This window comes from Xiphias gladius, chromosome 6 (genome assembly GCF_016859285.1).
Source record: "Xiphias gladius isolate SHS-SW01 ecotype Sanya breed wild chromosome 6, ASM1685928v1, whole genome shotgun sequence".
Taxonomy (NCBI): domain Eukaryota; kingdom Metazoa; phylum Chordata; class Actinopteri; order Istiophoriformes; family Xiphiidae; genus Xiphias; species Xiphias gladius.
The window spans coordinates 18,614,343-18,638,546 of record NC_053405.1 but is presented as its reverse complement, the minus strand read 5'-3'; the positions used below and the strand labels follow the sequence as shown (position 1 = coordinate 18,638,546).

Genomic DNA, 24,204 nt, shown 5'->3' with positions numbered 1-24,204 from the left:
TAGTGGCCGAAGTTGTTTTTAGTATTGAGGGAGAATTCCCAGATTATGTAGGGGGGGGAAAAAGTGATTGGAGGGGGGGGGGGGCAGGCAGGATGTAACAGTAACATTTTACTGTGGAGAATATTGCAACACAGTGTCACCGAGCGGAGAGATGTTTTCGTCATGATCGTGTTGGAGCTTGATATCGACCACTGTTGTCATTGGGAGAAGCCCTGTTTTGCCGCTCCCCCTCGCTGGGCCCCCGCGTAGAGCCGCCTTGCAGAGTTCAGTCGGGCTGGGAGAGGAATGCGCTGGGATGCGGAGCGGCACCGACTGTAGGAAATCGACGCAGCAACTCGCACAGTATGGACAGTAATGATCCGTATTTACATCTCAGTAAGTACGCCTCGGCGATCTGCGTAGAGCCCCGTCTGACTGTGGTGTCTCCGGCCGAGCCGCGGCATTTTGTTTCTGACTTAGAGGAGGGTGCATTTTTTTTTTTTTTTTTCATGGCGTCTTCTCTCCGGTCTGCGAGCTCTGCGCGAAAGCGTCCGCGGACTTTAACGACCGACTCCCGTCTGGGAATCCGGTTGTTGGGCCACTCTCTTTGTCAATAATCGTTCTGGCGAGTCTGCCAACCAGCACGAAAGCGGCGGCCGATGCAAAAAGTCAGGTGATCGTGGTCGCGCCGGTCAGGCAAGGTCAGAGGTTGGCACTTTAATTGAGCTTATGTAATTTATGGCGCTTGTCGCGCGTCTCTTGCTAAACTGTGTGAGACAGAAACAGAATTTATTGGTCTGGGATGGTGGTCACATCCAGCGAGAAATGCATGTAACAGGAATGGCGGATTTGCACTGATAGACAAACTTAGGGCTACTTTGTGGTAAACAGGAGCGTAGTGTAAGACGCGCCCTGGCCAGCGATGTGGCTGTGTTCGGCGGCATGACAGCGCGATGTGGTTTTGCTGTGTAAAGTTGAACTCTGGTCTGACTCGGTGACTTTGCCCTTGAACCAGCTGATGGCTTATTTCTATTATCAGGATTTTTTTTCTTTTTTTTTTCTTTTTTGTGACAGCCTAGAATCCACAGAGACAAGGAAATGGGACGGGCTCGGTTTCCACTATGGAGTTTGAAACGTGTGGAGTACATAATGTACATAGACTACCTATAGTAAGCCAAATAACTGTGAGGTCTGTGTTTTTGTCAGCTTAACCTTCTTAAATGAGACTCTGTGGAGAGTTTTTTTTTCGAGCTCTACTGAGTCACACACTATATGCATCATTTATCATTTGAGTTTTTTTTCTCTCCCCTGAGAGATACAATCACTGTCAATCCACCGCGGTAGAAATATGGCATGTGCCTCTAAGCCTGTCTTTTTTTTTTTTCGTGGGGGGAGGGGTGCGGGTTGTGTGGGGGTGGGGGGCTGGGTGGGTGAAACATAATAGCCTGGCATTACAAGGAAACAAATAAAACCAGTCCTTGAAGAAAAAATTGGGCATCCCTTTTATGTTATCACAGATATCTCGGCACCATTCGCAGGGGCTGAAAATTGTTTCCATAATGAATGTTGCTCTCGGGGGAATGAGAGAGACATCTGGATGGGAGAGCATGTAGAGGGAAGCCCACAGTGTACAGAAGTAACAGAGCAGTCCCCCTGGGCTACACGGTCTTTCTTCTCTATCTTTAAAGACTTTACTCTGATTGGGCAGTAGATGCTTCCCAAGATTTATGCAGATCAGGACAGTACCGCACCAGTGTAGTTTTGTGTGGATATTTTTGTCTGTTATTGATCTTTTATTAAGTATCAGATGTCGGTCAGACCCGTTTTCCACCACTAACAATCCCAGGGTCTTAAAACCTGGGAGGTTTGTGAGTGAAATTTAATTTTTGGTCACATTTTACTTAACCACTAAATGGGTGCCTTTGGTTGCGTTTGACACATTTCTGACTTGAAGTTCCAATCTACCATTTAAACACTGCGTGAATGTTATTAGTCGTGGTTTCAGTGGGGGGTTTTGTTGTCCCATTATGGTCCTACAGTAATGCTTCCTGCCCCACAGAGGCTTGCAATCTGGATTAAACATTGAATATTTGTAAGTTCTGGTCTGTTCTGATCTGTTTCTGAGCGAAAGCCCCAACCACTGAAACATCATTCCAAGTCTTTTTTTTGGTTTGTGTGTTGATTTATGATGTATTTTAGCATAAACAGCCCACACACCAAAACAGACATGAAAATAGGGCCATAAACAGTATTAATTTCTCGAATGGGAGATGATCACCCTTTGGAATCTGTCATGAGTGTGAGGCGAAGGCAAAACATTATGAAGTCAAAAAACAGTCTGCTGATTATGTGCGAGTTGTTTTGTGATCCACTCAGCTTTTCCCAGACATGTTAAGTTTCTGCAGGTTTGATGCAGGCCTGCCCCGGGCATTAAGTAAAGTCAGCATTTTTCGCTCTCAGGGTTTTTTATTTTCCATCAGTGGAAGTGAATCTAGACACGCTGACGAGCACCCACTTGCAAGTTTTGACAGTGAGAACTTATTTAGCTCTCAGAGCAGGGAAGTCATGGCAGAAAGGAGAACGGGATGGGAGAGTGAAGGGGAGAAAAATAAAGGGGAAGTGGAGGGTAGAAGGGGTTGGGGGGTGGGGAGTTGGAGAAAGAGGTCACCCTAGTTGATGCGAGCTCTCATCACTTGCCGGGGGTCAGTGATTCACCTCCCGGCACACGCACACAGCACGCACACACCCAATCACATGCTCATGCCTAAATTTACACAGCTGCAAACATGCAGACTTCCTATATGCGTAGCTTATTGTACAACAAAATGTGACCGTGATTTCATGTGACTTAAAGAATGTGGGTGTTAAAATTTGACTCTGAAGTCCCAGCAGTCTTAAAACCTCCTCGCTATTGGCCGGTCCCTGCACAGAGCATTCCTCACCCACTCCTGCAGAGTTAAAAGAACCACACAGGTAGAGAGGGTGGGGCTCTCTGCAGGTATTTGCTCAAGGATTCTGTAGCTTGAGACATGCAGTGCTTCAATGCTGTCACATGCATTAGCACACAATACACACCATGGGTTTATTCTTGGGCACTTTTGATTGAGTGTGTGTTTGTTTATGTGCCAGTGGAAAAGACTCTGCTTGTCTTGATTGTGTTTGAGTGGGTGCTAATTGTGAGAACAGGATGAGGGAAAAGAAGGGGCGTAAGGAGGCCATTCTCTGGGCTAATTGCCATTAATTAGTCATCAGTGAAGAAGGTCAAAGCCTTGATATAATTCCAGCTTTAATCAAGCAGAGAACCTTGAACGGCCTACGGGCTGCAGCCGTTTTTGGTTGTGAGATGTATTAAGCTATTTCTTTGCTAATTATGCAATAACAACATACCTGTCACACATGGACGCTCACTAACTCTCATTTTCCATGCAATGAACATGTACATCTCAGCTGTTCTGCGCTTTTAATTAATTCAGCAAATGCAAGGCATAACAGCTAAAGACATGCTACATTTTAAATCAAATGCTGAATAAGTTGCCATATCCTGCTAACAGCGTATCTGAGTGCAAACAGAGAAAACGCTACAACTTGCACCTGCACACACACACACGGTACAATAGCTGCTGATGTGTCTGACAAACCAGAAATACTACCAGTCATCACTGCTACAAATTTTTGATGGGAAAAACTATTGGTTGCCCATTAAAAATATCAGTACAGTCATTGTATTGGGATAAAAGATAGAAACAACACATTACAAGTAAAAGTCCTGCGTTCTGATTTTTTACATAAGGAAAAGTACAAAGGTAGTAGCAAAAGAAAGTATAAAAAATAACAGTACTCATTATGTAGACTGGCTCCTGTCAATGTCATATTTTTATATTATTGGATCGTTATTATTGCTGCATTAACATGAAAGCAGTACTTTAATGTTGTAGAGGTGGAGCGTATTGCAATTCCTACATATACTGTTAGTAATTTAATATATAATAATGTGTATTCAAAAACTGATCATAGATTTTATACTTAAAATGGTAATTTGAAAAATAACAAGTAACTACAGCTGTCAAATAAATGAAGTGCAGCAAAAAGCACAATATTTACCTCTGAAATGTAGTTGAGCTGAAATATAAAGTAGCAGATAAAATATCAAAATTATACTTAAGTACAGTACTTCAGTAAATGTTTTTAGCTACTTTCTACCACTGTGGATACCACAATGTCTTGTTGTATACCCAGATAGTGCTGAACTGATTAGTTGATTAATCAGTTAGTTGATCCTCAGTAATTCTGATTCCTGAATAATCATTTCATTTTTGAAGAATAAAACAAAACACCAAATATTCTGTGGTTCCAGCTCCTCAGATGTTATGGGCTTCTGCTTTTCTCTGTTCTATATCACTGTAAATTGAGTATCTGTGGGTTTTGGACCATTGGCTGGACAAAAATTGCAATTTGAAGAAATCACCAGTATTTTTCACTGTTTTCTGACATTTCATAGACTAAACCGTTATTCGCTTTTTCATGAAGTTAATTATTGGATTCATCAATAAGGAAATCAGTCATTTCTTGCAACCCTATACACAGAGTCAGTCACAAAGCAAGTATGTGATTAGAACGTTTAAGCACCGTGGAACTCATTAATATCATTAATAGGAATGGGACTGATGAGGGTGTAATTGTGCCTTAGTAAAAGTTGGATTGACTGACTAGGCAAAGGGTTTTTCATGGCACGGTTCATTTGATCTCATTAAACCTCTCCATTGAGAGACATGAAAAACATGTTGTAAACCACGCTCAGCTATTTTGAGTGCTCTGAGTGCCATTTTAATGTGGTACTCCTATCTCCCAAGCACAAATGCCAGCTTGTACCCGTTAACACAACACACATGCACTCATCGCTGTTTGGGAAAAAAAAAATCTGCTCTGCTTTTCACCCATTTGTTGCTTTCTGCCTTCTCCTACAAATGTCCACCCTGCCAAATATGTTACATGATTTCGTCCTTCCTGCTGTCAAAAATCACTGCTAGCAGAGAGTGGAGGACATAAAGAGAAGTAGACACAAGTACACATGACACTGATGACAAAATGGCAATAAGATTTTTAGAAGTGCAGATTAAACATTTAAGACTGTACCCTAAATCTAAGGTTACAAAATATCCTCCTCCAACACCTTTACACTCTATGATACATCTATGAATGCTAATTATGGCTCTTAGGGTTAATGTGATGGTTTTTATGTGGGCCACAACGCACTATTATAACACAGCAAGCGTTTAAGAATTTATTTTAGCTTCTCCCTGTGGGATTTGTTAAATCTGAAAAAGAGGCAAGTGTCTCTTCTCCTTGGCTGTCTTCTCCTCTTCTCCTGTCCAGCCGAGTGTGAGTCTCCTGCCATGTTACTGTCACTGACAGGATCTGGTTACCAGTGGCTATAATTCAAGCACTGTATAGGCATATGAACCAGCCGAATACAGGTGCACTGCACAAGCAAACTCTGTCAAGTCCTGTAAGTAATATAGATGCACACATGCTGGGGAAAAGGCTTCTCAAGTTGTGAATGCTATCTTTCAATGCAAATGTTTGAAACAAGAACAAGAACATTTGATAGGATGGCAGGATAGATGAAAAGGAGCAGCTGCAAACTTCAATCAGTGCCAATTTCACATTTATTGGCTTGGGCTATTTTGTGGGTGATAATGATATGACAAAATTCCATGGCCAAGAATGCATGCTGCCTTAGTTATTTTTGAACAAACGTTACTCCCACTGTTTGCAGTCTGCTTTTAGTGGTGTTTTTCACTGAAACCATTTTATTACCATTTTTGAAAGCATGTTCTGATAGCTGCAGTCTTGTAAAAAGGATCAAATTAAAGATTGAATTCATCCCTGCATGCCTTTTGCAGTTTATTCAGATTCCCTGAGGGTTTTCATGTATTGTTCCTCTTTGGCTTCGAGGTATATTTTTGGCCTGTGTTTGCATCGGGGTGTTGCTTTGCTGTGTGTTTGCTTGACCATCCTAGAGCATTGAAAAAGACCTTTCCTGACTTCCTGGAATGCTATAACACTTGTTAAACACATAAACATACTAACAATGTGCACACAGGCTACTCCACATACCACAACAGTACACATACATCCCATTTATACCACCTACATAAGCTATTGGACAGAGAGTCTGTGACTAATATTCAGAAGAAACAGAGCAAAATGAAGAAATGTCACTGACACATAACAGCCTCTGTAGATGAAAGCAACATCAGTGTCACACTGTCTTTCCATGCTCTCCAGTCTTGATCCCTTTTAAGAGGGAGTAATCGGAAACTTCTGGTTATTCTGCACTCTCAAGTGTGACCCCTCCACCGTGACCACAATCCCTCCCTCCGTCTCCCTCCCCATGCCAGGCACTGTCTGTTCTGCCACTACAACAGGTGTCTCTGTGCAGATAGTTTTACCAACACTCAGAGAGAGAGAGAGAGACAGAGAGAGAGAGAGAGAGAGAGACACGAGATGAGTGGGTGGTAGAAGAGCTGATTTGTGCAGCAGTCAGGCAGCAAACAGTGCCTGTGGGATTGATCTCTGGGGAAGGATAATCTGGGTAATCCTATAACCGCGCTGGTGGACTCCGCCTCTTTTGCTCTTCACTGACACCCCCCCCTCCAACACACACACACACACACACCCTCCTTCTCCACGGCGACCCTTCCGTTCCTGTTCTATCCAGAAAAGTGGTTGATGTCAGGAGGATGCATACCCTTTTTTAGTTTGTCACCGAGCCAACGCACGAGTTTGAGTCCTGGTCCTGAGTGACCGGCATCCTGCCAGTGCAACACTTGTACCTGAAGGCATGTGGCACCCTGTGGCATCACCTGCAAGTGGAGGGAGCCCCGGGAGGGAGATAGGTTATAGTCACTGTGAGTAGCCGGGTTTTGTCCTTCCTGCTGTGTGTGTACGTGTTTGTGTGTGTGTGTGTGTGTGTGTGTGTGTGTGTGTGTGTGTGTGTGTGTGTGTGCGGCTGTTGTTGGAAATGCACTGATCAGAATCAGTCCACGGATTGTTTTTGGTGAAAGATGTTACCCGTCTGCACCACTGTTGCTCTGTGATTTTCCGCGTGAGTGAAACTTGAGCCCTAAAAGTTAACGCTGCACAGATGCATTACGGTAATGCCTCTAATCCCTGTGCACTCTTTGAACAAGTTGTTTTGAATTTCGTCCCCCAGCGGGAGAAACATTCAACCAGTGGGGCAAATTCATCTGTGGGACTTATTTGCATTTTCAGTTTTTCAGATGAATTATACATGATCTTTACTGTGATAAATTTGTTTCAGTGCTTGGAAGACTTTATTTTGCTAGAGATTCTATTTGTGAATCCAGATTCCATGATCTTGTTGTCCCCCAATAGCTCAGTTGCTGCCTTTAAAATAATTGGATCATTTTAACCAGTTGTGTCAGGTGCAAGGCCTTGCTGTTGCACATTAAAATCGAGAGCTTGTGACTCACTTGAGGTTTCAGATGTGGTCAGCGCGGATGCCACTCAACTTAAAAGGACGCTTCCAGCTCTCATTGCCTCGTCCTTCACTAGCTGTTCATCTCTCAACACATGTCCTTTCCTATTAGCCCTCTCCATTCTGCTTTCTCTCTCTGTTTGTGTCTGCTGTCTGTCACCCCGCATCCTTTCGCCAACGCTGGCACTGATGAGTTATTTCTCTTTTCCTCCTTCCCGTGTTAGAAGAGGTGTTGGAAGTGTTGATGCTAGCTCACATACACACTTGCTGTAGTTAGCCTAATAACTGGCCTCACTGTGTGTATATGTGTGTGCATGGGTAATGTGTAGATACTGGAGCACTGATTCTTTTCTCTATTGTCCTTGAGAGAAGCACGTGACACTCTTGTTTACAACTGTAGTTCCTCCTCACTGAAAACCATGAAGGTAGTAATTCATTCTCCAGGCCTGGGTTGAAGGAAGGATTGAGAATAGTGCACAAACTTCTCAATGCATTTTCCAGTTTTGACCCCAGAGTACAACATTTAAATGCTTATCCACACGTATGTCCACAATAGAAAATCTCAGTTTTCTGTCCTGGATCCTCCACTAGGCACTGCGGGACACAGCTTTGCTTAAATCCATAATATTCTGAGCTACAGTGATTATTGTTGAAATGCAAAATGTACTTTTTAACCTCCTTTAATAATAGGAGTAATTAATAAAAATAAAAACAACCTACTCTGATTAAATAAATGTTACATGATCATATAGCGCTAGATTTTGCATGTTCTCAGCCATTAAATACACAACTTACTTTAAACGTGCCCCTTGCAAAGCAGACCAGACATTTTTATGATTTACTATGTTCCAGACAGCCAATAGCTTCAGTTCATACCAGTATGATGTAAAAATCAGCTTTGCAGATTTTTTTTTTTTTTTTTTTTTTACAGAAAGTGAACATGGAATACAAACCACAAGGAAATAATGCAAAGTTAGGTTTATGTTAATCAAATTTCGACTTTCTGTGAATTGATTTTTCATCTGGAACGTAAAAGATGAGTCAGAAACAATACTATGCTTTAGTAGATGGTGATAATCTGTATCATGAAATTAAGTATATACAGTTTGAAGTTAAAACAGCTTTGGATGGATTGCAAAGGAATTTGTTACGGATGTTCATGTTCCCTTCAGGATGAATTGTAATAAGATTGGGGATCAACTAACTTTTCCTCTAGCGCCATCATCAGGTGAAAATCTCAAGGTGTCTAATACTTTGGTTTATGACCGAATATTTGCAATACTAACAAAGTTTCCATCGACCTCATATGTAAATATGTTCGGTGCCAATTAGTAAGTCACACTAAACTAAGATGGTGAACATGGTAAACATTATACCTGCTAAACATCAGCATGTTAGCATTGTCGTTGTTAGCATGCTAGCACTCGGAATGTAGCATTTAGCTTAAGTGCAGCCTCACAGGGTTCCTAGCATGGCTGCAGACTCTAAGTCCTACTACTACCAAAGTCATGGTCACTTAGTCCTTCTCTTCTCATCTCTTCTTTGGTCTTTTTAAAACGTCTTCCTATCTTTGTCTATGTAGAACATACTTTGTTTCTCAGATTTTTTTTTTTTTTTCCGATGAAACATTAACACCAAGTCTAAACTCAAATTAACTGTCACTACTAAGCTGGTTGTGCGGTCTGGCTGTCTTTCTAGGATCTGGTCATAGGTCCAGAGGTCAGGTCGCCCTGGTTACACTCACTGGGTCACAGCGTGAGATGAGTGGGTTAGTGTGTGTCTGTGTAGACACCACATGCTCATCTCTCCATAGCCCTCTGTGACAGCGAGAGACTACTTCCAGGAATTAATCTGAGTTACCTCATTAGACGGAGCCACAAGGGTGGATGCTTGGGTTTGCATTGGGCCTGTCAGTCCAACTGTTTGTTTGTTTTCCAGGACTGCTTGGTCAGCCTGCTCTGTGTGTGCAAGCAGACTTGTGTTGGCTCTTCTTGTTTAAGTTCCAAACTTTTTTTATCACTTGCAAAACAATCTTTATCTTGTCCCCGTCTCAGCTCTGGCCCCCTCATCGATCCTCTCTGCCTCTGTGTAAAAAGTATTACACAGGCAGGTTTGTGGATGTAACGACATGGCAGTGACAGCCTACATATGGGAATTACACTATGTTATGTACGTTCATTAGCTTAACTGGCAATTTCTTTTGTTTGTTTAAAGACACGCTGCAGGGAAACTGCAGAGAATGCAGGACAGAAAGAAAGGACGCAGAGGTAATTTCTCTTCCTTTGTAGGGTAGTTTGTGTGAATTTGCTAGAGAGTTCACTACCGTGTTGTCACAGCCGTATGGCTTTATGGGAAAAACATTTTTCCATTTCCATAAATTTTCAAAAAGAGAGGAATAATACAGACGCACTGTTCCTGTGGCACAGTTGTTATGGGCTTTACACATTTATTTTAGCTGTTAACTACAAAGAGGCAGTCAGAATATGAAACAGGTGTCCTTGAAGCAGCCTTGGATAGTATAGATAGAATATCTTAATTTTTTCTCACCAGTAACGATTTTTATCTCCTATATCACAGTTGTGCTGAGAAAACGGGTTTTTCACAACTGATGATCTAATGTTCTCAGCCAGGCGGAGAGATTACGCGTGTGTGATGTGGGATCATGTGAGCGCTGGGGAGGCAAGCGGCATACTGCCAGCGCCACAGTGCCCTCCCCCATCCATCCTCCCATCCATCCGTTTATCCATCCATTGCTCCCTTCCTTCCAATCTGGCTCTGTCCCCTCCTCCTCGGCCTCCCACCTTCTTGACAGCTGGCCTGCTGAGCTGCAAATACTTACCCAGGGATAAGAGGATTTACTGACACAATTGATCAGACATCAACCTCATTTAGCAATGAAATGAATGTTTAAAGGGTGGTGATTTTGTGCGAGTGTAAAGTAAAATTTGTCAGCTCTTTCTCTTTTAATGTGAAAGACGACAAGTGTGTGTGCATGCGAAGAGTGTGTGTGTGTCTGGGTTCACTGCCAGCTCTAGTGAGCTGGATTGGCAGTGAGGAGATTTCTTAATTACATGTGCACTGTATCTAATAAGGTCCGCAGGCTGTCCATCTGATTACTTTAGGATGTATTTTGCTGCCTGTCATTTGGTCACAGCACTGTCAGCCAGGAATATAAGAATGCAGCCCGTCTGTACGCACACACACGAACAAGAAACATGTAGACATACTGTACATAGAAAAAAAGGCATAAAACAGATCACTGCAAAGGCTGAGGATCCTTCTCCGTGGTGGCTAATCTTGTAGATATTGAGGATTGTGTTGTTGTTCAGGGGTGGATCTGCCCCCCCCCCCCCAAACACTCCAAGTGCTGGTCTGCTCTTCAGACAGGAGATATTATTAGTTAGTGGGCCATGGGCTTATTGAATTACCACACAGTGGAGTGCTCCATCCAGCCACTACCCAGTAATTAACAGTGAGGGATTTAGAGGGTTTGTGCTCTGTGATATTTCTTAAAACCTGCTGATTATCAGATCAGTGTGATACATTTGTGGCTATATTTGTGGTTTTGGCTCTCTGCCTCAAGGTGGTTGGCCTACATAAAGCATACAGCAGCTGATTGAGGATGATGACAATGTGGTCTTGGTTCTCTGCATGCAGGAAATCTGAAATAGTTTGCACTAAAGTTCTGTTTTCTGATGACTTGTTTTCATAGGGTTAAGGTTACATTGTTATATAAAACATATTGATATAGGCACCATGTGTTAACCGGAGGCAGTCATAGGATATGAAGTGCCTTTTGAGTTTACACAATAAAAAATATTAACAGTTTCTATGAAGAGTTATATTTGCATAATTGATTAGCTGTAGAGAATAGTTTGTGGCTTTGATTAATGAATTACTCAAACAATCAAATTTATATTTTTGTCAATAAACACAAGGTTATAGAATGGCATACACTACCTTTGTGTCCAAGAAAGAAAATTTCATTTATGTTTTTAAAAAAATAGTAATTGTCACATTTATTGTTATTGAAATGACAGTTTATCATGACACAAGTAGAGCATAGCGTCCAGTTCTAATTCAGATCCAGCCTTAATGGTTGGCTGGTATGATGGCATTATGTTATTCACTGGTGGGTCATTTTGAAGGTTTTACGTCCCCTCTGCAGTAATTTCTGGGAATGATCAGTGTAACTGTTGGCTGCTGCAGATAGCAACTCTTTTAAACTTGGTTCAGGAGTTTGGCAACAGGCGACCTTTGATTTGCGACGCCAGCGGTCAAAGGTGCCCTTCACTGCTCTGTCTGTTTGTTTGTTCTCAAACAGATGCTCTTAAACAAAGACTGACAGGAAGCACTAGAGCTAAATCTGTGTGAGTTCAGCGAGTTTCTTATGATGAGTCTTTTTTAGGCTGTGTACGAACAACCTCCCAGAAGTGTACAATTCTCTGCTGTGTAACATGTGATAGGGATGTACGTCCCAGAAGCTTCTTTGTGTAGAGGTGATTTACATAGAATGGAGATGGAACAGCCGGTTGAGTCGGGTCATTCAAGGATAGGCCCCTTTGAGCCTCTCTGGGCCGATTTATGCTTCCTCCGCTGAACATGTTGGCCTCCTTCCACACACACACACACACACACACACACACACACACACACACACACACACACACACACACACACACACACACACACAAACAAACAAACACACACTCCCCTGTGTCAAAAATTCTCTAAGCTCAAGGTGATGTTTTCAAGTTGCTCGTTTTGTGCAACCAACAGTCTAAAACTCAAATATATTCCATCTACAGCAATATAAAGCAGAAAGAAGTAGGCACACTTGAGTAGCTGGAACCAGAGAATGTACGTTCAAAAATATCGTTTTTGCTTGATGAATGACTTCAACAACTACTAATCGATCAATCGTCTCAGCATTAGCTGCAAATTCTGGCTCTTCTTGTTACTGGCAGCGTGAAATACCACATCCAGTCCGGGTCCATATTACAACCCTTTATCTTGTCATCTTTTACATCTGGATACTTGTTGGTCTGAATGTCTATGAGAGCGTGTTGTCACATTGCTGGCTGGGGTGACGAGATCCCCGTTATTATATCTCCTACTCAGCACTTCTAGAATAGAATAGAACTTTATGAGCCACGGAGGGAATTTGCCATGCACATAAAGAGAGGGGTCAGTGCACAAACTGAGACAGTACATGCCGTACTCATCCTGTGCTCATCCCTTACGTAAGCTTGTTGATTAGATGAAAATGCGCTCCAAAAAGTTGGGAAAGCACGCCCGCCACTGTAAAAATTTAATTTAGGAAGTACATTTTGTTGCGTTACAGGCCATAGCATACTGTAGAAAGAGTTGACTGCTTTTAAAGTTCATGACACTGCAGTAGATCTCTTGTATCCAGCCATCTCTGTGGGAGAGAGAGGGAGGCCCCAATACATATTTGCCTTCCAGGGATCAGTCATGGAGGGCTGGAGAAAGTGGGTGAGTGAGAAAGGGGGTGGAGGCTGTAGTCCCACTGCTAAACAGGAAGTTGCACAACATCTGTTCCTTGGCATACAGAGAGGGTCTGAATGGCCAGCTGCGTGTTTTAGAGTGTGTCTTCATGCAAAAAGTGCTACATCCAGGCAGACAATGTGACATTCCTCTCTATTTCTCAAATCCTTGACATCTGAAAGCAACTGTCTTGCATTACTCAAAGTTTCAATTTCTTTTAGATAGAGTTTAGGCTTCTCATATCCAGTGGAGAAAAAAACTAATATGCTTTTAATCACTGCCAGAGGTTAAGTATCATAGCACCATTTCAAAAGTATTGCAAAGCATTTAGCAAGTATTTCTGTTTAGCTTTCAAAAAGCCTGCAAACTGAGGTGACTTCAGCAATTATTTCTCAGAGGTAGGCAAAAAAGAAACACATCTTTGTGTACACCGGAGCTGACAGCTACTGCCAGAAAACAAGTAGAACGTTTGAAGTTTTCAGTGAAATTTTTGTCAGAATTTAGCATTTCCCTTGGATGAAATGAGAAAATGTACTGTTTTGTATTTTAATTTGTTTAATCTATATCAGTTACAAAGTGAGTGACAATTACAAAAAAAAAGGAATGCAGCTGATGACTACTCATCCATGATTGCTCAATTAATTGATTATACCCAATTATTGCAACTCTACGAGGGTCCTCAGGTACAGAATTTAGCTCCCTTGCAAAGCAGGAGCATCTGTCTTTCCCATTTAGACTTTGGAGCAGAAATAGGAAGTAGAAGTCACACTGCAATTTAAGTCATTCTCTGGCCATGAAAGGCAACAGTGACTCTTTGCTAATATGTATTTTCAAGGGACAAAGGATTTCATTATTGCCTAATAGGAAAATATATTTCCTGACAAATTAAACTGTCATCTTTGGAAATTTATGTTTTTAAAGTTAATCAGGATGATGGATTAGATGTTTTAATTAATTTTTCAAAAGAAAAGGAGGTGTGACTCTTGGGATCTAGCCTATTACCTGGGGTGCGTTAAGGGGGAAACGAAGAAAAAATACCTTAATTTGCTGTTCATTGCATGTCAGGGTATCATGCCACCGTCCCCCTTTACACACACATACACACAAGCACACACACACACACACACACACACACACACACACACACACACACACACACACACACACACACACAAACACAGGAATGTGACATTTAACTAAGAACAGTGGCGCTGGGCCCAGTATCACACTGCGTGTGTGTGTGTGTGTGTAAAGGTGGGTGGGGGATGGTGCACCGACACACAAGAAGAAGCTCCTGCATTTTCTGGCAGTTCAGTCTAATCCAAAAGTTCTTGTGCATATGGTGGTAGGTCACTCTTCATCAGTAACATTTTCCTGAAAAAAAACAAAACAAAAACCCATCAAGTGTCTCTTTGAGTCATTGACATTAGCCCAGAGAGGTACTGTTTATTGCATCTGTCTCCATCAGAACAAGCTGTGACAGCCTGTGTGTATCAATTGTATATATGTTTTAATTGTGAGTACAGTAGATGTTTGTCCGTGCATGTACATACTGTACGAGCCTGTTGGTATTTGTTGTAATTTGTGGTGATGATGAATGAATGTCCTCATAGCTACAGCACATGCATGAAATTACACACCACACCCTGTTACCCAGTTGACTGACAGCTTTTCTAAATAGGTCATCTATGTAAATGCCAGCCTGTCAGTTTACATCAATGGATGCAAAGCAAAGTCAGCACCCTGTGACCAAAATCAGGCACACTTCACTCTGTGCAGCCATATTTAGACAACTCTTACTGCAAATGTGTTTATCTACTATACTGTCATTTTCCCATATATAGTGTTTTTTAGGTCTGTAATCACTGAGATGGAAATTGCAATAACTTTTTTCAGCTTCTGCTCCACTAATTTTAAAGTGTGATTATGTGGTTTATTTATTCTTGTTGGATCTTAAAGCTGCTATGGTCAATATTTTTATATCAGCAATGGATCAAATGACTATGTGTAATGTGAAAGGTGCTGCTTGTGGTAACAAACCTTCTAAGAATTATTACCCAACTCTGCAGTTTCCCTAAGGGCTCAACAGGGAGTTTAGGTGTCTTTTAACTCTTTGTTTTGGTTTTACGGCCAACAGCTTTAATGTTCTGGTTCAATCAAATTTCCTCTCTGACACAGTGTAAACAAAACCTGTACATTATAAGCTTCACGACTACAGGATTTGTTGTACCGGATTGCCTTTGGTTGCAGCAGTGTACCTGACACAGCTGCAACAAAAACAGACAGTTCCATATAAATTTTCTTAGCTTTGTTCTCTAACACACCTTTCCTTCTCCTCCAGGCTCTACAGGGCCAATGAGCACAGCCCACACCCACCCACCTCCCATGGGTGGAATGGTGGGCCACCCTTCAGTCATCAGCACCTCCAGGCCCCTGCCGTCCCCCATGTCCACCTTGGGCTCACCAATGAACGGCCTGGCCTCACCCTACCCGGTCATTACATCGTCTCTGGGCTCACCCTCTGTATCACTACCGTCCACGCCCAGCATGAACTTTGGACCACTCAGCAGTCCACAGGTGAGAAAATGTGTGGGTGTTTTGATGGTATTCGGATAGCAATGGACATTGTCTGAAAAAAAATCTTTTAAAGAGGGACTTAAATTTAAACTTTTTCATCCTCTTGGTTTGCCCAATTTACCTCTTTCCAAACAGACAAGGCCTTCTCTTCATCAATGCCCTTTCATCAACAGAGGTTAATTTTCTTTAAAGTTACTACCTTTGGCAAGTTCCGTGTGCGTGAAACTATCATGTTCTTTGGTTGATCATGTGCCTTTCATTCTTGGAATCTCCGACAGCGGACAGGAGGACTGAAGGTTAGCCATATCCAATGTATTTGGCTGGCATACCTTGGCTTTTCTCTCTCTCCCCTACCCTTCTACTGACCTTTAAACGTCTCGCCCTAAAGGTCACCGCTGAGTTCTGTGTTGCTGCTGTCATGCGAAGGGACTTAAGACACAGTCTGATTATTAGCCCTTAGATGGATTACAGAAAGAAAAGGAAAAGACAGAGAAAGAGAGCAACCCCCATTTTTCTTGCTTTTTTCCACTTTCATTACATTTTCCCCCATTTCTGTTTTTACTTGTGTCTGCTTGCCTTAGTCTCATTTTAAAGTAAAATTTTTGTTATTATACCAGTGTCTCATATGATCCAAACACAGCTCCTTCCTGTGTGAGGTTGCATCTTTTCAGATTGCATAAAAAATAAACAGCAACACCCACAAGACTGCTCTTTTTACTCTCTGGCACAATGGACTGCAAGAGAGACAGAGGGCTAATCGAGATACTTTCTATAAGTGGTCCATTGAATGAACTACAGACCCCACAAGCCACGTACACAAAAACATTGTGCTTCAGAGGCTGGATCGAGGCCAGTGCTGCAGGGGGCATCAGACAGTAATATACTGTATGTTGCTTCAATCACTGCATGGATCTGTGCCTTTAGGGACAGTCAGAGCTGATACGATTGTATGGTGTAACCGTCTTTTCATCGCTTGCCAACAGCCAATGACCAAGCCACCATTAGGTCATTGTGTCAGGTAACATCTCATACTGTTTTCACGGGGGAACTGGAGTTCATGAGCAGTCCTGGGCTGACAGCATTGAGCACAAACTCAAATTATTCTTGTACATACATATTTCTTTAATTAATTGAAAAAAGATTTTGTCTGTGAAATGTCCAAAGAATTGTTTTTTTTAAAATGCCAATCACAATTTTCCAAAGTCCAAACTGACATGTCCTAACTGCCCTTTTTTCTAAACAGCTGTCTAAAACCCAAAGATAGTCAGTTTAATATCATGGAAGACTCAGAAAACCAGCTTAAATGACTTAGATGATTAAACAATTATAAGAAAAGTTGCAGATTATTCCTCTACTGATCAACTAATTGATTAATTGTGTCATCTCTTTTTGCATTTGTATCCCTGATTGTGCCTTTAAAACTCAGAATGAATCTCAAAACTGCATAGTTGGCAATCGAAAATAAATCTGTCTTTCTTAGATTTTCACAACCTCATTTAAGAAATACAAGATTTTTACTGAAAAGTGGGTACGGATGTCTGCCACATTAAAGGCATGAGTAAGCATCATATGTATGATGCATTATGTTCTTCATACCATGTGTTGTATAAAGAATGTATGATGCATCAATAATCCATATTCAGTGCTTGTAGCCCTATTTTGCACCAATATGTTATCTATCTGAAACAGCATGTATGTCTGAACAACTGTTTGAATGCACCACAAGGCTTCTTTTTTCAAACCATACACGTGTAAAATTAATTATTTGTGAAAACTGTGTTGAAGAGTTTGCTGAAGGGGCATAGCTGTGCACCACTGACTCACCAATGAGCGAATATGCAGGGGGCTGAATGCTCATTTAACTGTGACTGTCTGCCTTTGGGGCATCTGCAGTCGAAGAGGGTAGTAGCGGCGTAGGGAACTGGTGTGCTTGGGGAAAAACTGAAAGACAGGAAAATCTCTTGTACACTCTCCTCTGCTGTAAGGTCACAGCCGTAGAGTCCTCAGTTCAGTTTACCATTAGAGAATAATCGTAAGGAAGTGCACTTCGTAAATAAGTGATATGAAGAGCCTGAGGTGACTGTGGGAAGGCTTTCCTATATGTTACACTGCATCAAATATATAGGACATGAGGGCATATGTAGGTCAACCTTGTTGTTTCCAGTTGGACTGCTGATGTTTGCACATAAACAACTAAACAAACAAAAATGCACAGCACATGCATGCATCCTAGATGGCTCTGATCAGCAGGAGAGGGTCAAAGGGCATGAAGATGACGAGAGAAAGAGATAGAGATATGTAAAAGTCGAAGGAAGCCGGATTTGATGCCTGGCCTTGAACACGTTTTGCCCCTCATTTAAGACGCTTCACTTCCTCTGCTGAGTGGTGGAGTCTCACTCATTTTAACCTTAATGGGCTGTTCACACCTTGTTGTCTCATGGGGCTCCTTCAGCACACATCAGCCCTCATACTGTAGTAAGAGTCATCAGTCTCATCAGGTAAGGTGTGATTTTTTGCGAAACCTTCTGGGATGCCATTATAAGGAGTTTATTATTCTCCAAAATTAAAATTTGGCCCGATAAAACAAATTGTGCATAGATTAGAAGTGTCAACATCTTCTCACTTCAGCTTAAAATTTCCTTCGCTCTCAGAAATTCAAAGACCCTACACAGGAGCCCCATCTGCTGTTTGTGTCTGAGAACTGCACTTTCTGCACACGTGACTCCTAGGCCACTCCCTGCCAGCAATCATTAGAAAACCTGTATGACAAGCCTCAGACAGAAGATTCAGCTCCTCCCACTGCCCGAGCATGTGATCGTACCCTGAGACACTTTCACAATAAAGTGTGTGGGTGGGGAGAAAATAATAATATGGGTGAGCGGAAGACAAACTGAGAAAATAGAGGAAGGGAGAGTGTCATGAGACTGCCTAACTCTTTTCACTCTTACTTCCCCTCTGCTTCCTCCTGTGCTGTGTTTTGTTAAGTTCTGGCCACCTCAGCTTCAACTCTTTGTCTCTGTTCTCTCGTCTGTCTTCCTGTCATCCTCAGATGAACTCTATGAACAGTGTTAGCAGCTCAGAGGACATCAAGCCTCCACCGGGCCTACAGAGCCTGGGAAACATCAACTACCAGTGTACGAGCCCCGGGGGAATGTCAAAGCACATCTGCGCCATTTGCGGGGACCGCTCCTCAGGTAATGTTAGAGGGTGAGGATGGAGGAGAGAAATTTACACAGCCACTCCCCGCAAACATTGCCACCCAGATGACTGGAGCAAAGATAACAAAGACAGATTGATTTCAAGGTGACTTGTCAGGCATTTTGTTAGGTTTATCTCTGTTTTTTTTCTGTTGCTAAGACCTTTATTGTACTGTTTTTACTGTATTTACAAATGGGTTTTTCAATGTGTAGTAAATGGCAACTCGCTTCCGATCAGATTCCAGACAAGTCCAAAAAAGAGGTTTACAGTCCACACTGTGAACGTTATGTACTATGAGTTTTATTGCTGAGTCAAAGCAGGACTGATGTTGTGGGCTTTGTTTCCACAGGAAAGCACTATGGTGTGTACAGTTGTGAGGGATGCAAAGGCTTCTTCAAGAGGACTGTCCGTAAAGATCTCACATACACATGTCGAGACAACAAGGAGTGCCTGATTGACAAGCGCCAGCGAAACCGCTGCCAGTACTGTCGCTACCAGAAGTGCCTTGCTATGGGCATGAAGAGAGAAGGTGTGTATGTGCATGTGCGAGATAGTCGTTAAATGAATAGGGAAAACATCATTGCACAAATGCAAACAATGCAAACATGTCATGGCTGAAATGCATGGAAATGTCAATAAAATTGTGAACAGCCCATCTTTAATATACTGTGTATTTGCATGGATATATTGGCTCAGCCATGACAATGTATGTCTTGGAGTTGAGTATTTGATTCAGTGTACAGTAAGTGTGGTATACAGTAGCGTCAGTGAAGTGCTGCAATAAACTGATTTAGAATATATTTGATTTAAAAAAAAAAAGGGAACCAACTTATTTCAGCCTGGCATATATTGTATATTTTTTGTTGTTTGCTAATTGTCAGATTGCACAATTGAGATTTATTTTTAATTTTGGAGAGTGCAGAGTTTCTGTTGTATCAGTGATATTATGGTGCCAATAATATCTAGTCCGGAAGATTAAGTAGGGGTGGTTTGACCTTAAATGTACGTGTTTGTGTGTGTGTGTGTTTGTGTGTGTGCAGCGGTGCAGGAAGAGAGGCAGCGTGGGAAGGAGCGGGGGGAGAATGAGGTGGAATCTACCAGCAGTTTCAACGAGGACATGCCTGTGGACAAGATCCTTGGCGCTGAACTGGCTGTGGAACCCAAAACGGAGACATACAGTGACGGCAGCCCTGGAAACTCTGTAAGAATCACAGACACTGAGCTGGATTTGGCCAAACCCATGAACTTTTCATCACCGTTTTTATCATGAGGCTGACGTGTTACCTAACGGACAAGGGAGCAACTTGAGGCCAAAAACGTGCAGCTCTATGATGTTGGTCCTGATCAGTGGTGGTCAAAAACCATATGCACCTGAGCAAAGCCAAGTCGTTATTTGTCATTCTGTAGCTGAAGTGATGGAGTGTGATCAGTCCAAGTGAAAATAAATTCAGGAAAGATGCAGCGGATCCAGGATTGAAGTGTTGTTCTGATTAGTAAACAAGTCGAAGGTAAATAACACAAGTTGAGCCGTTTATGGGACTGAATCCAGACTCTACTCTAACTCCATTATTCAGACAAGCCACGGTCAGTGCTTCTGACAGCTGCTCTGAGGTCTGTTTTTGTTGTTTACCATTCATTAAATTCCATTTGACTTGAAAATCATATCAGCCTTTTCAAGATCTGAAACTTTTATTCTGAGAAGTCAGTAAATTAACAGTGAAGAAGACACTGACTCCTGTACAATCTCATGCAGCCCTGCAATGAATACTACCACCCAAAGCTCAAAGTGTTTTGAGAGGAATTTGTTGGTTTACAGAACACCCAAAAATAGCCACAGCTGCACCTGCTCTAACTGCGGTTAGACAAGTTCCGATGTCAATGAAGGAGCTCACCAGCACAGTTATTGACTGCGCTGTTTTGGTATTTTTCCATCTTGTTCCTCTCTAGACCAATGACCCTGTCACCAATATCTGCCAAGCAGCAGACAAGCAGCTCTTCACCTTGGTGGAGTGGGCCAAAAGGATCCCGCACTTCTCCGAACTCCCCCTCGATGATCAGGTCATCCTACTACGAGCAGGTAGGCACACACGGCAAACATATGTGTACATATGTAAATGTGCATGTAAAGATTCACAAAGATACATTTCCTAACATTAAACAAGCTTTTCTGCAACCCAATAATTACTCATCCCCCGGCAAACAGTCTATTTAAGTCTTCTACATTTGCTCAACACATTTTTGCCAACTAGTTTAATGGAGCAGTGAAACCAAATATAACTGGACTATTTGCCAAGTCCCAGCAGTGCGGTTTGCAGCTGCTCCAGGGCTGACCTCTGCTGGTGAAGGATTTCACACGCAGGCCTGATGAGGCCTGTGTGTGAAGCCAAGAAGTCACGGCAGACCTGTTAAGAATTAGTTTGGCATTAAGAAAAACACGAGAAGGCCGACAGCTCACAGAAATGATGTCATTTACAGACAATCTAGAGGGACTGTGAGGTAGGGATGGACAGAAAGATGGAGCGGTCACAGTTCTTTTGTCTTTGTATCCAGGCTGGAACGAGCTGCTGATCGCCTCCTTCTCGCATCGCTCAGTCACGGTAAAAGATGGCATCCTGTTGGCAACAGGCCTCCACGTCCACAGAAGCAGCGCCCACAGTGCTGGAGTGGGCTCCATCTTTGACCGGTACGTAACAGATAAGGCAACATCTGGAGAGCTAAATATCCGCCGTTATGGCTTTACCTGTTGGCCGGCTTGACAACAATGCTTATTGGATTACATATCTAGAAACTCTTGTGATGCTGTATTAAGAACGGAGAAGTGTAACTGAAATGCACTTCCACAAGAGTTGATGAAGTAAATGTTAAGTCAATGGCTTTAGCCAACAGCCCCATCAAACCACTGCAGATGTTTTTAAGTCATTTTGTGGTCTTAGGTCTGAAACATCTTGCCAGTGCTTTAGGCTACTGATACCTTCAGTCACTTGTTTTTGCGCAACCACTTAAGTTAAGCTGAATGCTTACTCTAGGAGAAATGCAAGATATTTACTAAGAGATGGATGCAAAGTATATATACTGCATACTTGGTTATCAACTGATTCACAGTCCAGGTTGTGACTCTGTCTTGTTATTCTCTTGATCTCCTGCAGAGTCCTGACAGAGCTGGTATCTAAAATGAAAGATATGCAGATGGATAAGACAGAGCTCGGCTGTCTGCGAGCCATCGTCCTCTTCAACCCAGGTCAGTTTGGCCTCCTGTTGCCTTTACATGATATGCTACAAAGCAACATAAGCAGTGCATCTCAAATGAGAAGTGTCTCTCAATTTTTAATTACCCTAGTTGTATACTAAATGAGATAGATGTAATATTCCACTGCTTACTTTTGTTATTCAATGTAATGATGTATGTGTTGGTCAAACATAATGTTGGGCATCATAATATGGTTTTGTGACTTCACAAAACTTGTGACATCATGGCTTTGGTTTCTTTTTTGGTCACAAAAAGGTTTAAATGCAGGTGGGTGTTACTCGGACGAGAAGACATTACTATGTGGTTGTGTGTGACTGTGACTTTGGGTTTGTTTCAGATGCAAAAGGTCTTTCAAACCCACCAGAGGTTGAGGGGCTGAGGGAAAAAGTCTATGCTTCACTGGAGTCATACACAAAACAGAAATACCCAGACCAGCCTGGCAGGTAAGAAACACAGTACATTACCGGATCGATCAAACACCATTGTTCAATTGCTGCTTCGTGGTTGTACAGAGCAGTGAAGATCGCAGATTACAGTACTGCGCAGCTCTTACATTGCTAAATCACTATGACGCGACTGCTACATTAGATTTCAAAGGTGGTGTTCTTCCTTACATGGTGGTGGTGATGGTTTCAATTGACTATTTTGGTTTTACTGTTGGGACCTGAGTAAAAGCAACAGGTACTGGGAACACACTGCTTATTAATTTAAGCTATTAGCGATAACAGTAATTATTTACTAGCAAATTTGGAAATTAATTTAAAGAAGAACTTGCAATGTTGATTGCTTAAGCTGAAGCACCATTTCCCTCTTTCCCAGGTTTGCCAAACTGCTGCTCCGCCTGCCTGCCCTGCGCTCCATTGGCCTCAAGTGCCTGGAGCATTTGTTCTTCTTCAAGCTGATCGGGGACACACCTATCGACACCTTCCTGATGGAGATGCTGGAGGCTCCGCATCAGATCACATGACACCAGTCCCCCCCCCCTTCCCCCTGTATATACTCCCACATTGTCAGCGATATGAATATGGAATAAAAAAAAGACTTGATTTAATTTGTAAAACTGCATATTTTGTACCAAGCAAAACATTGTAATTAAAATTTTAAAAAAAGTATTTTGAGGTTGTGGGGAGGGTGAGAAGGAGGATTGTGTACACTGTCAAAATGAATTCTAATACAACTGTTAACAGATTTCTTTTGTAAATAGATAATTTCAGGTGTCCATTTTAAAAGCAACCCAATGCAATTTGAAAAAGAATAATATTTTATTCAAAGAAGAATTGAATAAGAACAGAAACCATCCTTGCATTTCTTAAAACACATTTGAGAATTCTTACAGAATAAAGTTATTTAAAAATGTATCTAAAATGTGTGTTTGTGTTTTCATATTTTGATTCATTATATAATAAATTGTTAAACTGCACAGCAGCATCAACCTGCACAAAATGCAGGTTCTTACCATTTTGGTTCCCTGAAATTCCCAGAAAGTGCAAGTGACGATTTCCTTTGAAACCCTGATCCCCTGGAACTGCATTTTTGTTACTTGTAGACACAATGCAGTGGAAATTCCTAAAGGTTTTAGGAGGTTATTGTGGCAGGACAAATGTGATACGATACAAAAAAATTAGGGGAAAAAAAGTATATATATATATATATATATATATATATATATATATATATATATATATATATATATGACTGAAATTTTTGGCAGCACAAACACTTTGCAAAAACGTATATTAAACTTGATTGGTCTGTTTAAAAATTTGTTTTGTTATTTCTCATAAAAAAAATGATAGAAATACACTCTTTCTTGCGTAAAAAGGAGCCTGAAGTAACATCTTTTCCCTCTGGATCAACCAATTGCTCTTATTCTGATATTTTTTTCCCCCATGCTCTTGCCACCAGATGGCACCCATGGAGTGTAAATATGAAATGACACACACACACACACACACACACACACACACACACACACACACACACACAGATTCCAGTCTATCATAGATAAGACTGCCTGCAGGCCTCAGCATCTGAGACGCCTCCTAATCACAAAGAGCTGTGATATTGTAAAGACTGGTGGAGTTGATGTCAATGAAAGATGAAAAAGAACAAAAAAAGTGGAATATAGTGGAGCCTGACTGATACATTGGCTGATATTCACTCATCACAGCTGTAACAGTATCAGCGTTGGCTC

At 41.9% G+C, this 24,204-nt stretch overlaps 1 protein-coding gene across 2 annotated transcripts; it reads left to right on the top strand.

The window, feature by feature from the left end:
* Positions 1–169: 169 nt before the first annotated feature.
* rxrgb (retinoid X receptor, gamma b) lies at positions 170–23,646 on the top strand. Of its 2 annotated transcripts, XM_040128556.1 has the most exons (10): positions 170–375; positions 15,330–15,565; positions 18,615–18,759; positions 19,113–19,292; positions 19,804–19,964; positions 20,711–20,840; positions 21,314–21,446; positions 21,910–22,001; positions 22,348–22,453; positions 22,830–23,646. In XM_040128556.1, exons 1-10 carry the CDS (start codon positions 345–347, stop codon positions 22,975–22,977), a joined length of 1,362 nt encoding a protein of 453 aa, XP_039984490.1. In that variant the 5' UTR covers positions 170–344; the 3' UTR covers positions 22,978–23,646. The 2 variants fall into 2 exon arrangements, with proteins under 2 accessions (XP_039984490.1, XP_039984491.1); XM_040128557.1 differs by lacking the exons at positions 170–375; positions 15,330–15,565 and adding an exon at positions 18,128–18,439.
* Positions 23,647–24,204: the final 558 nt, after the last annotated feature.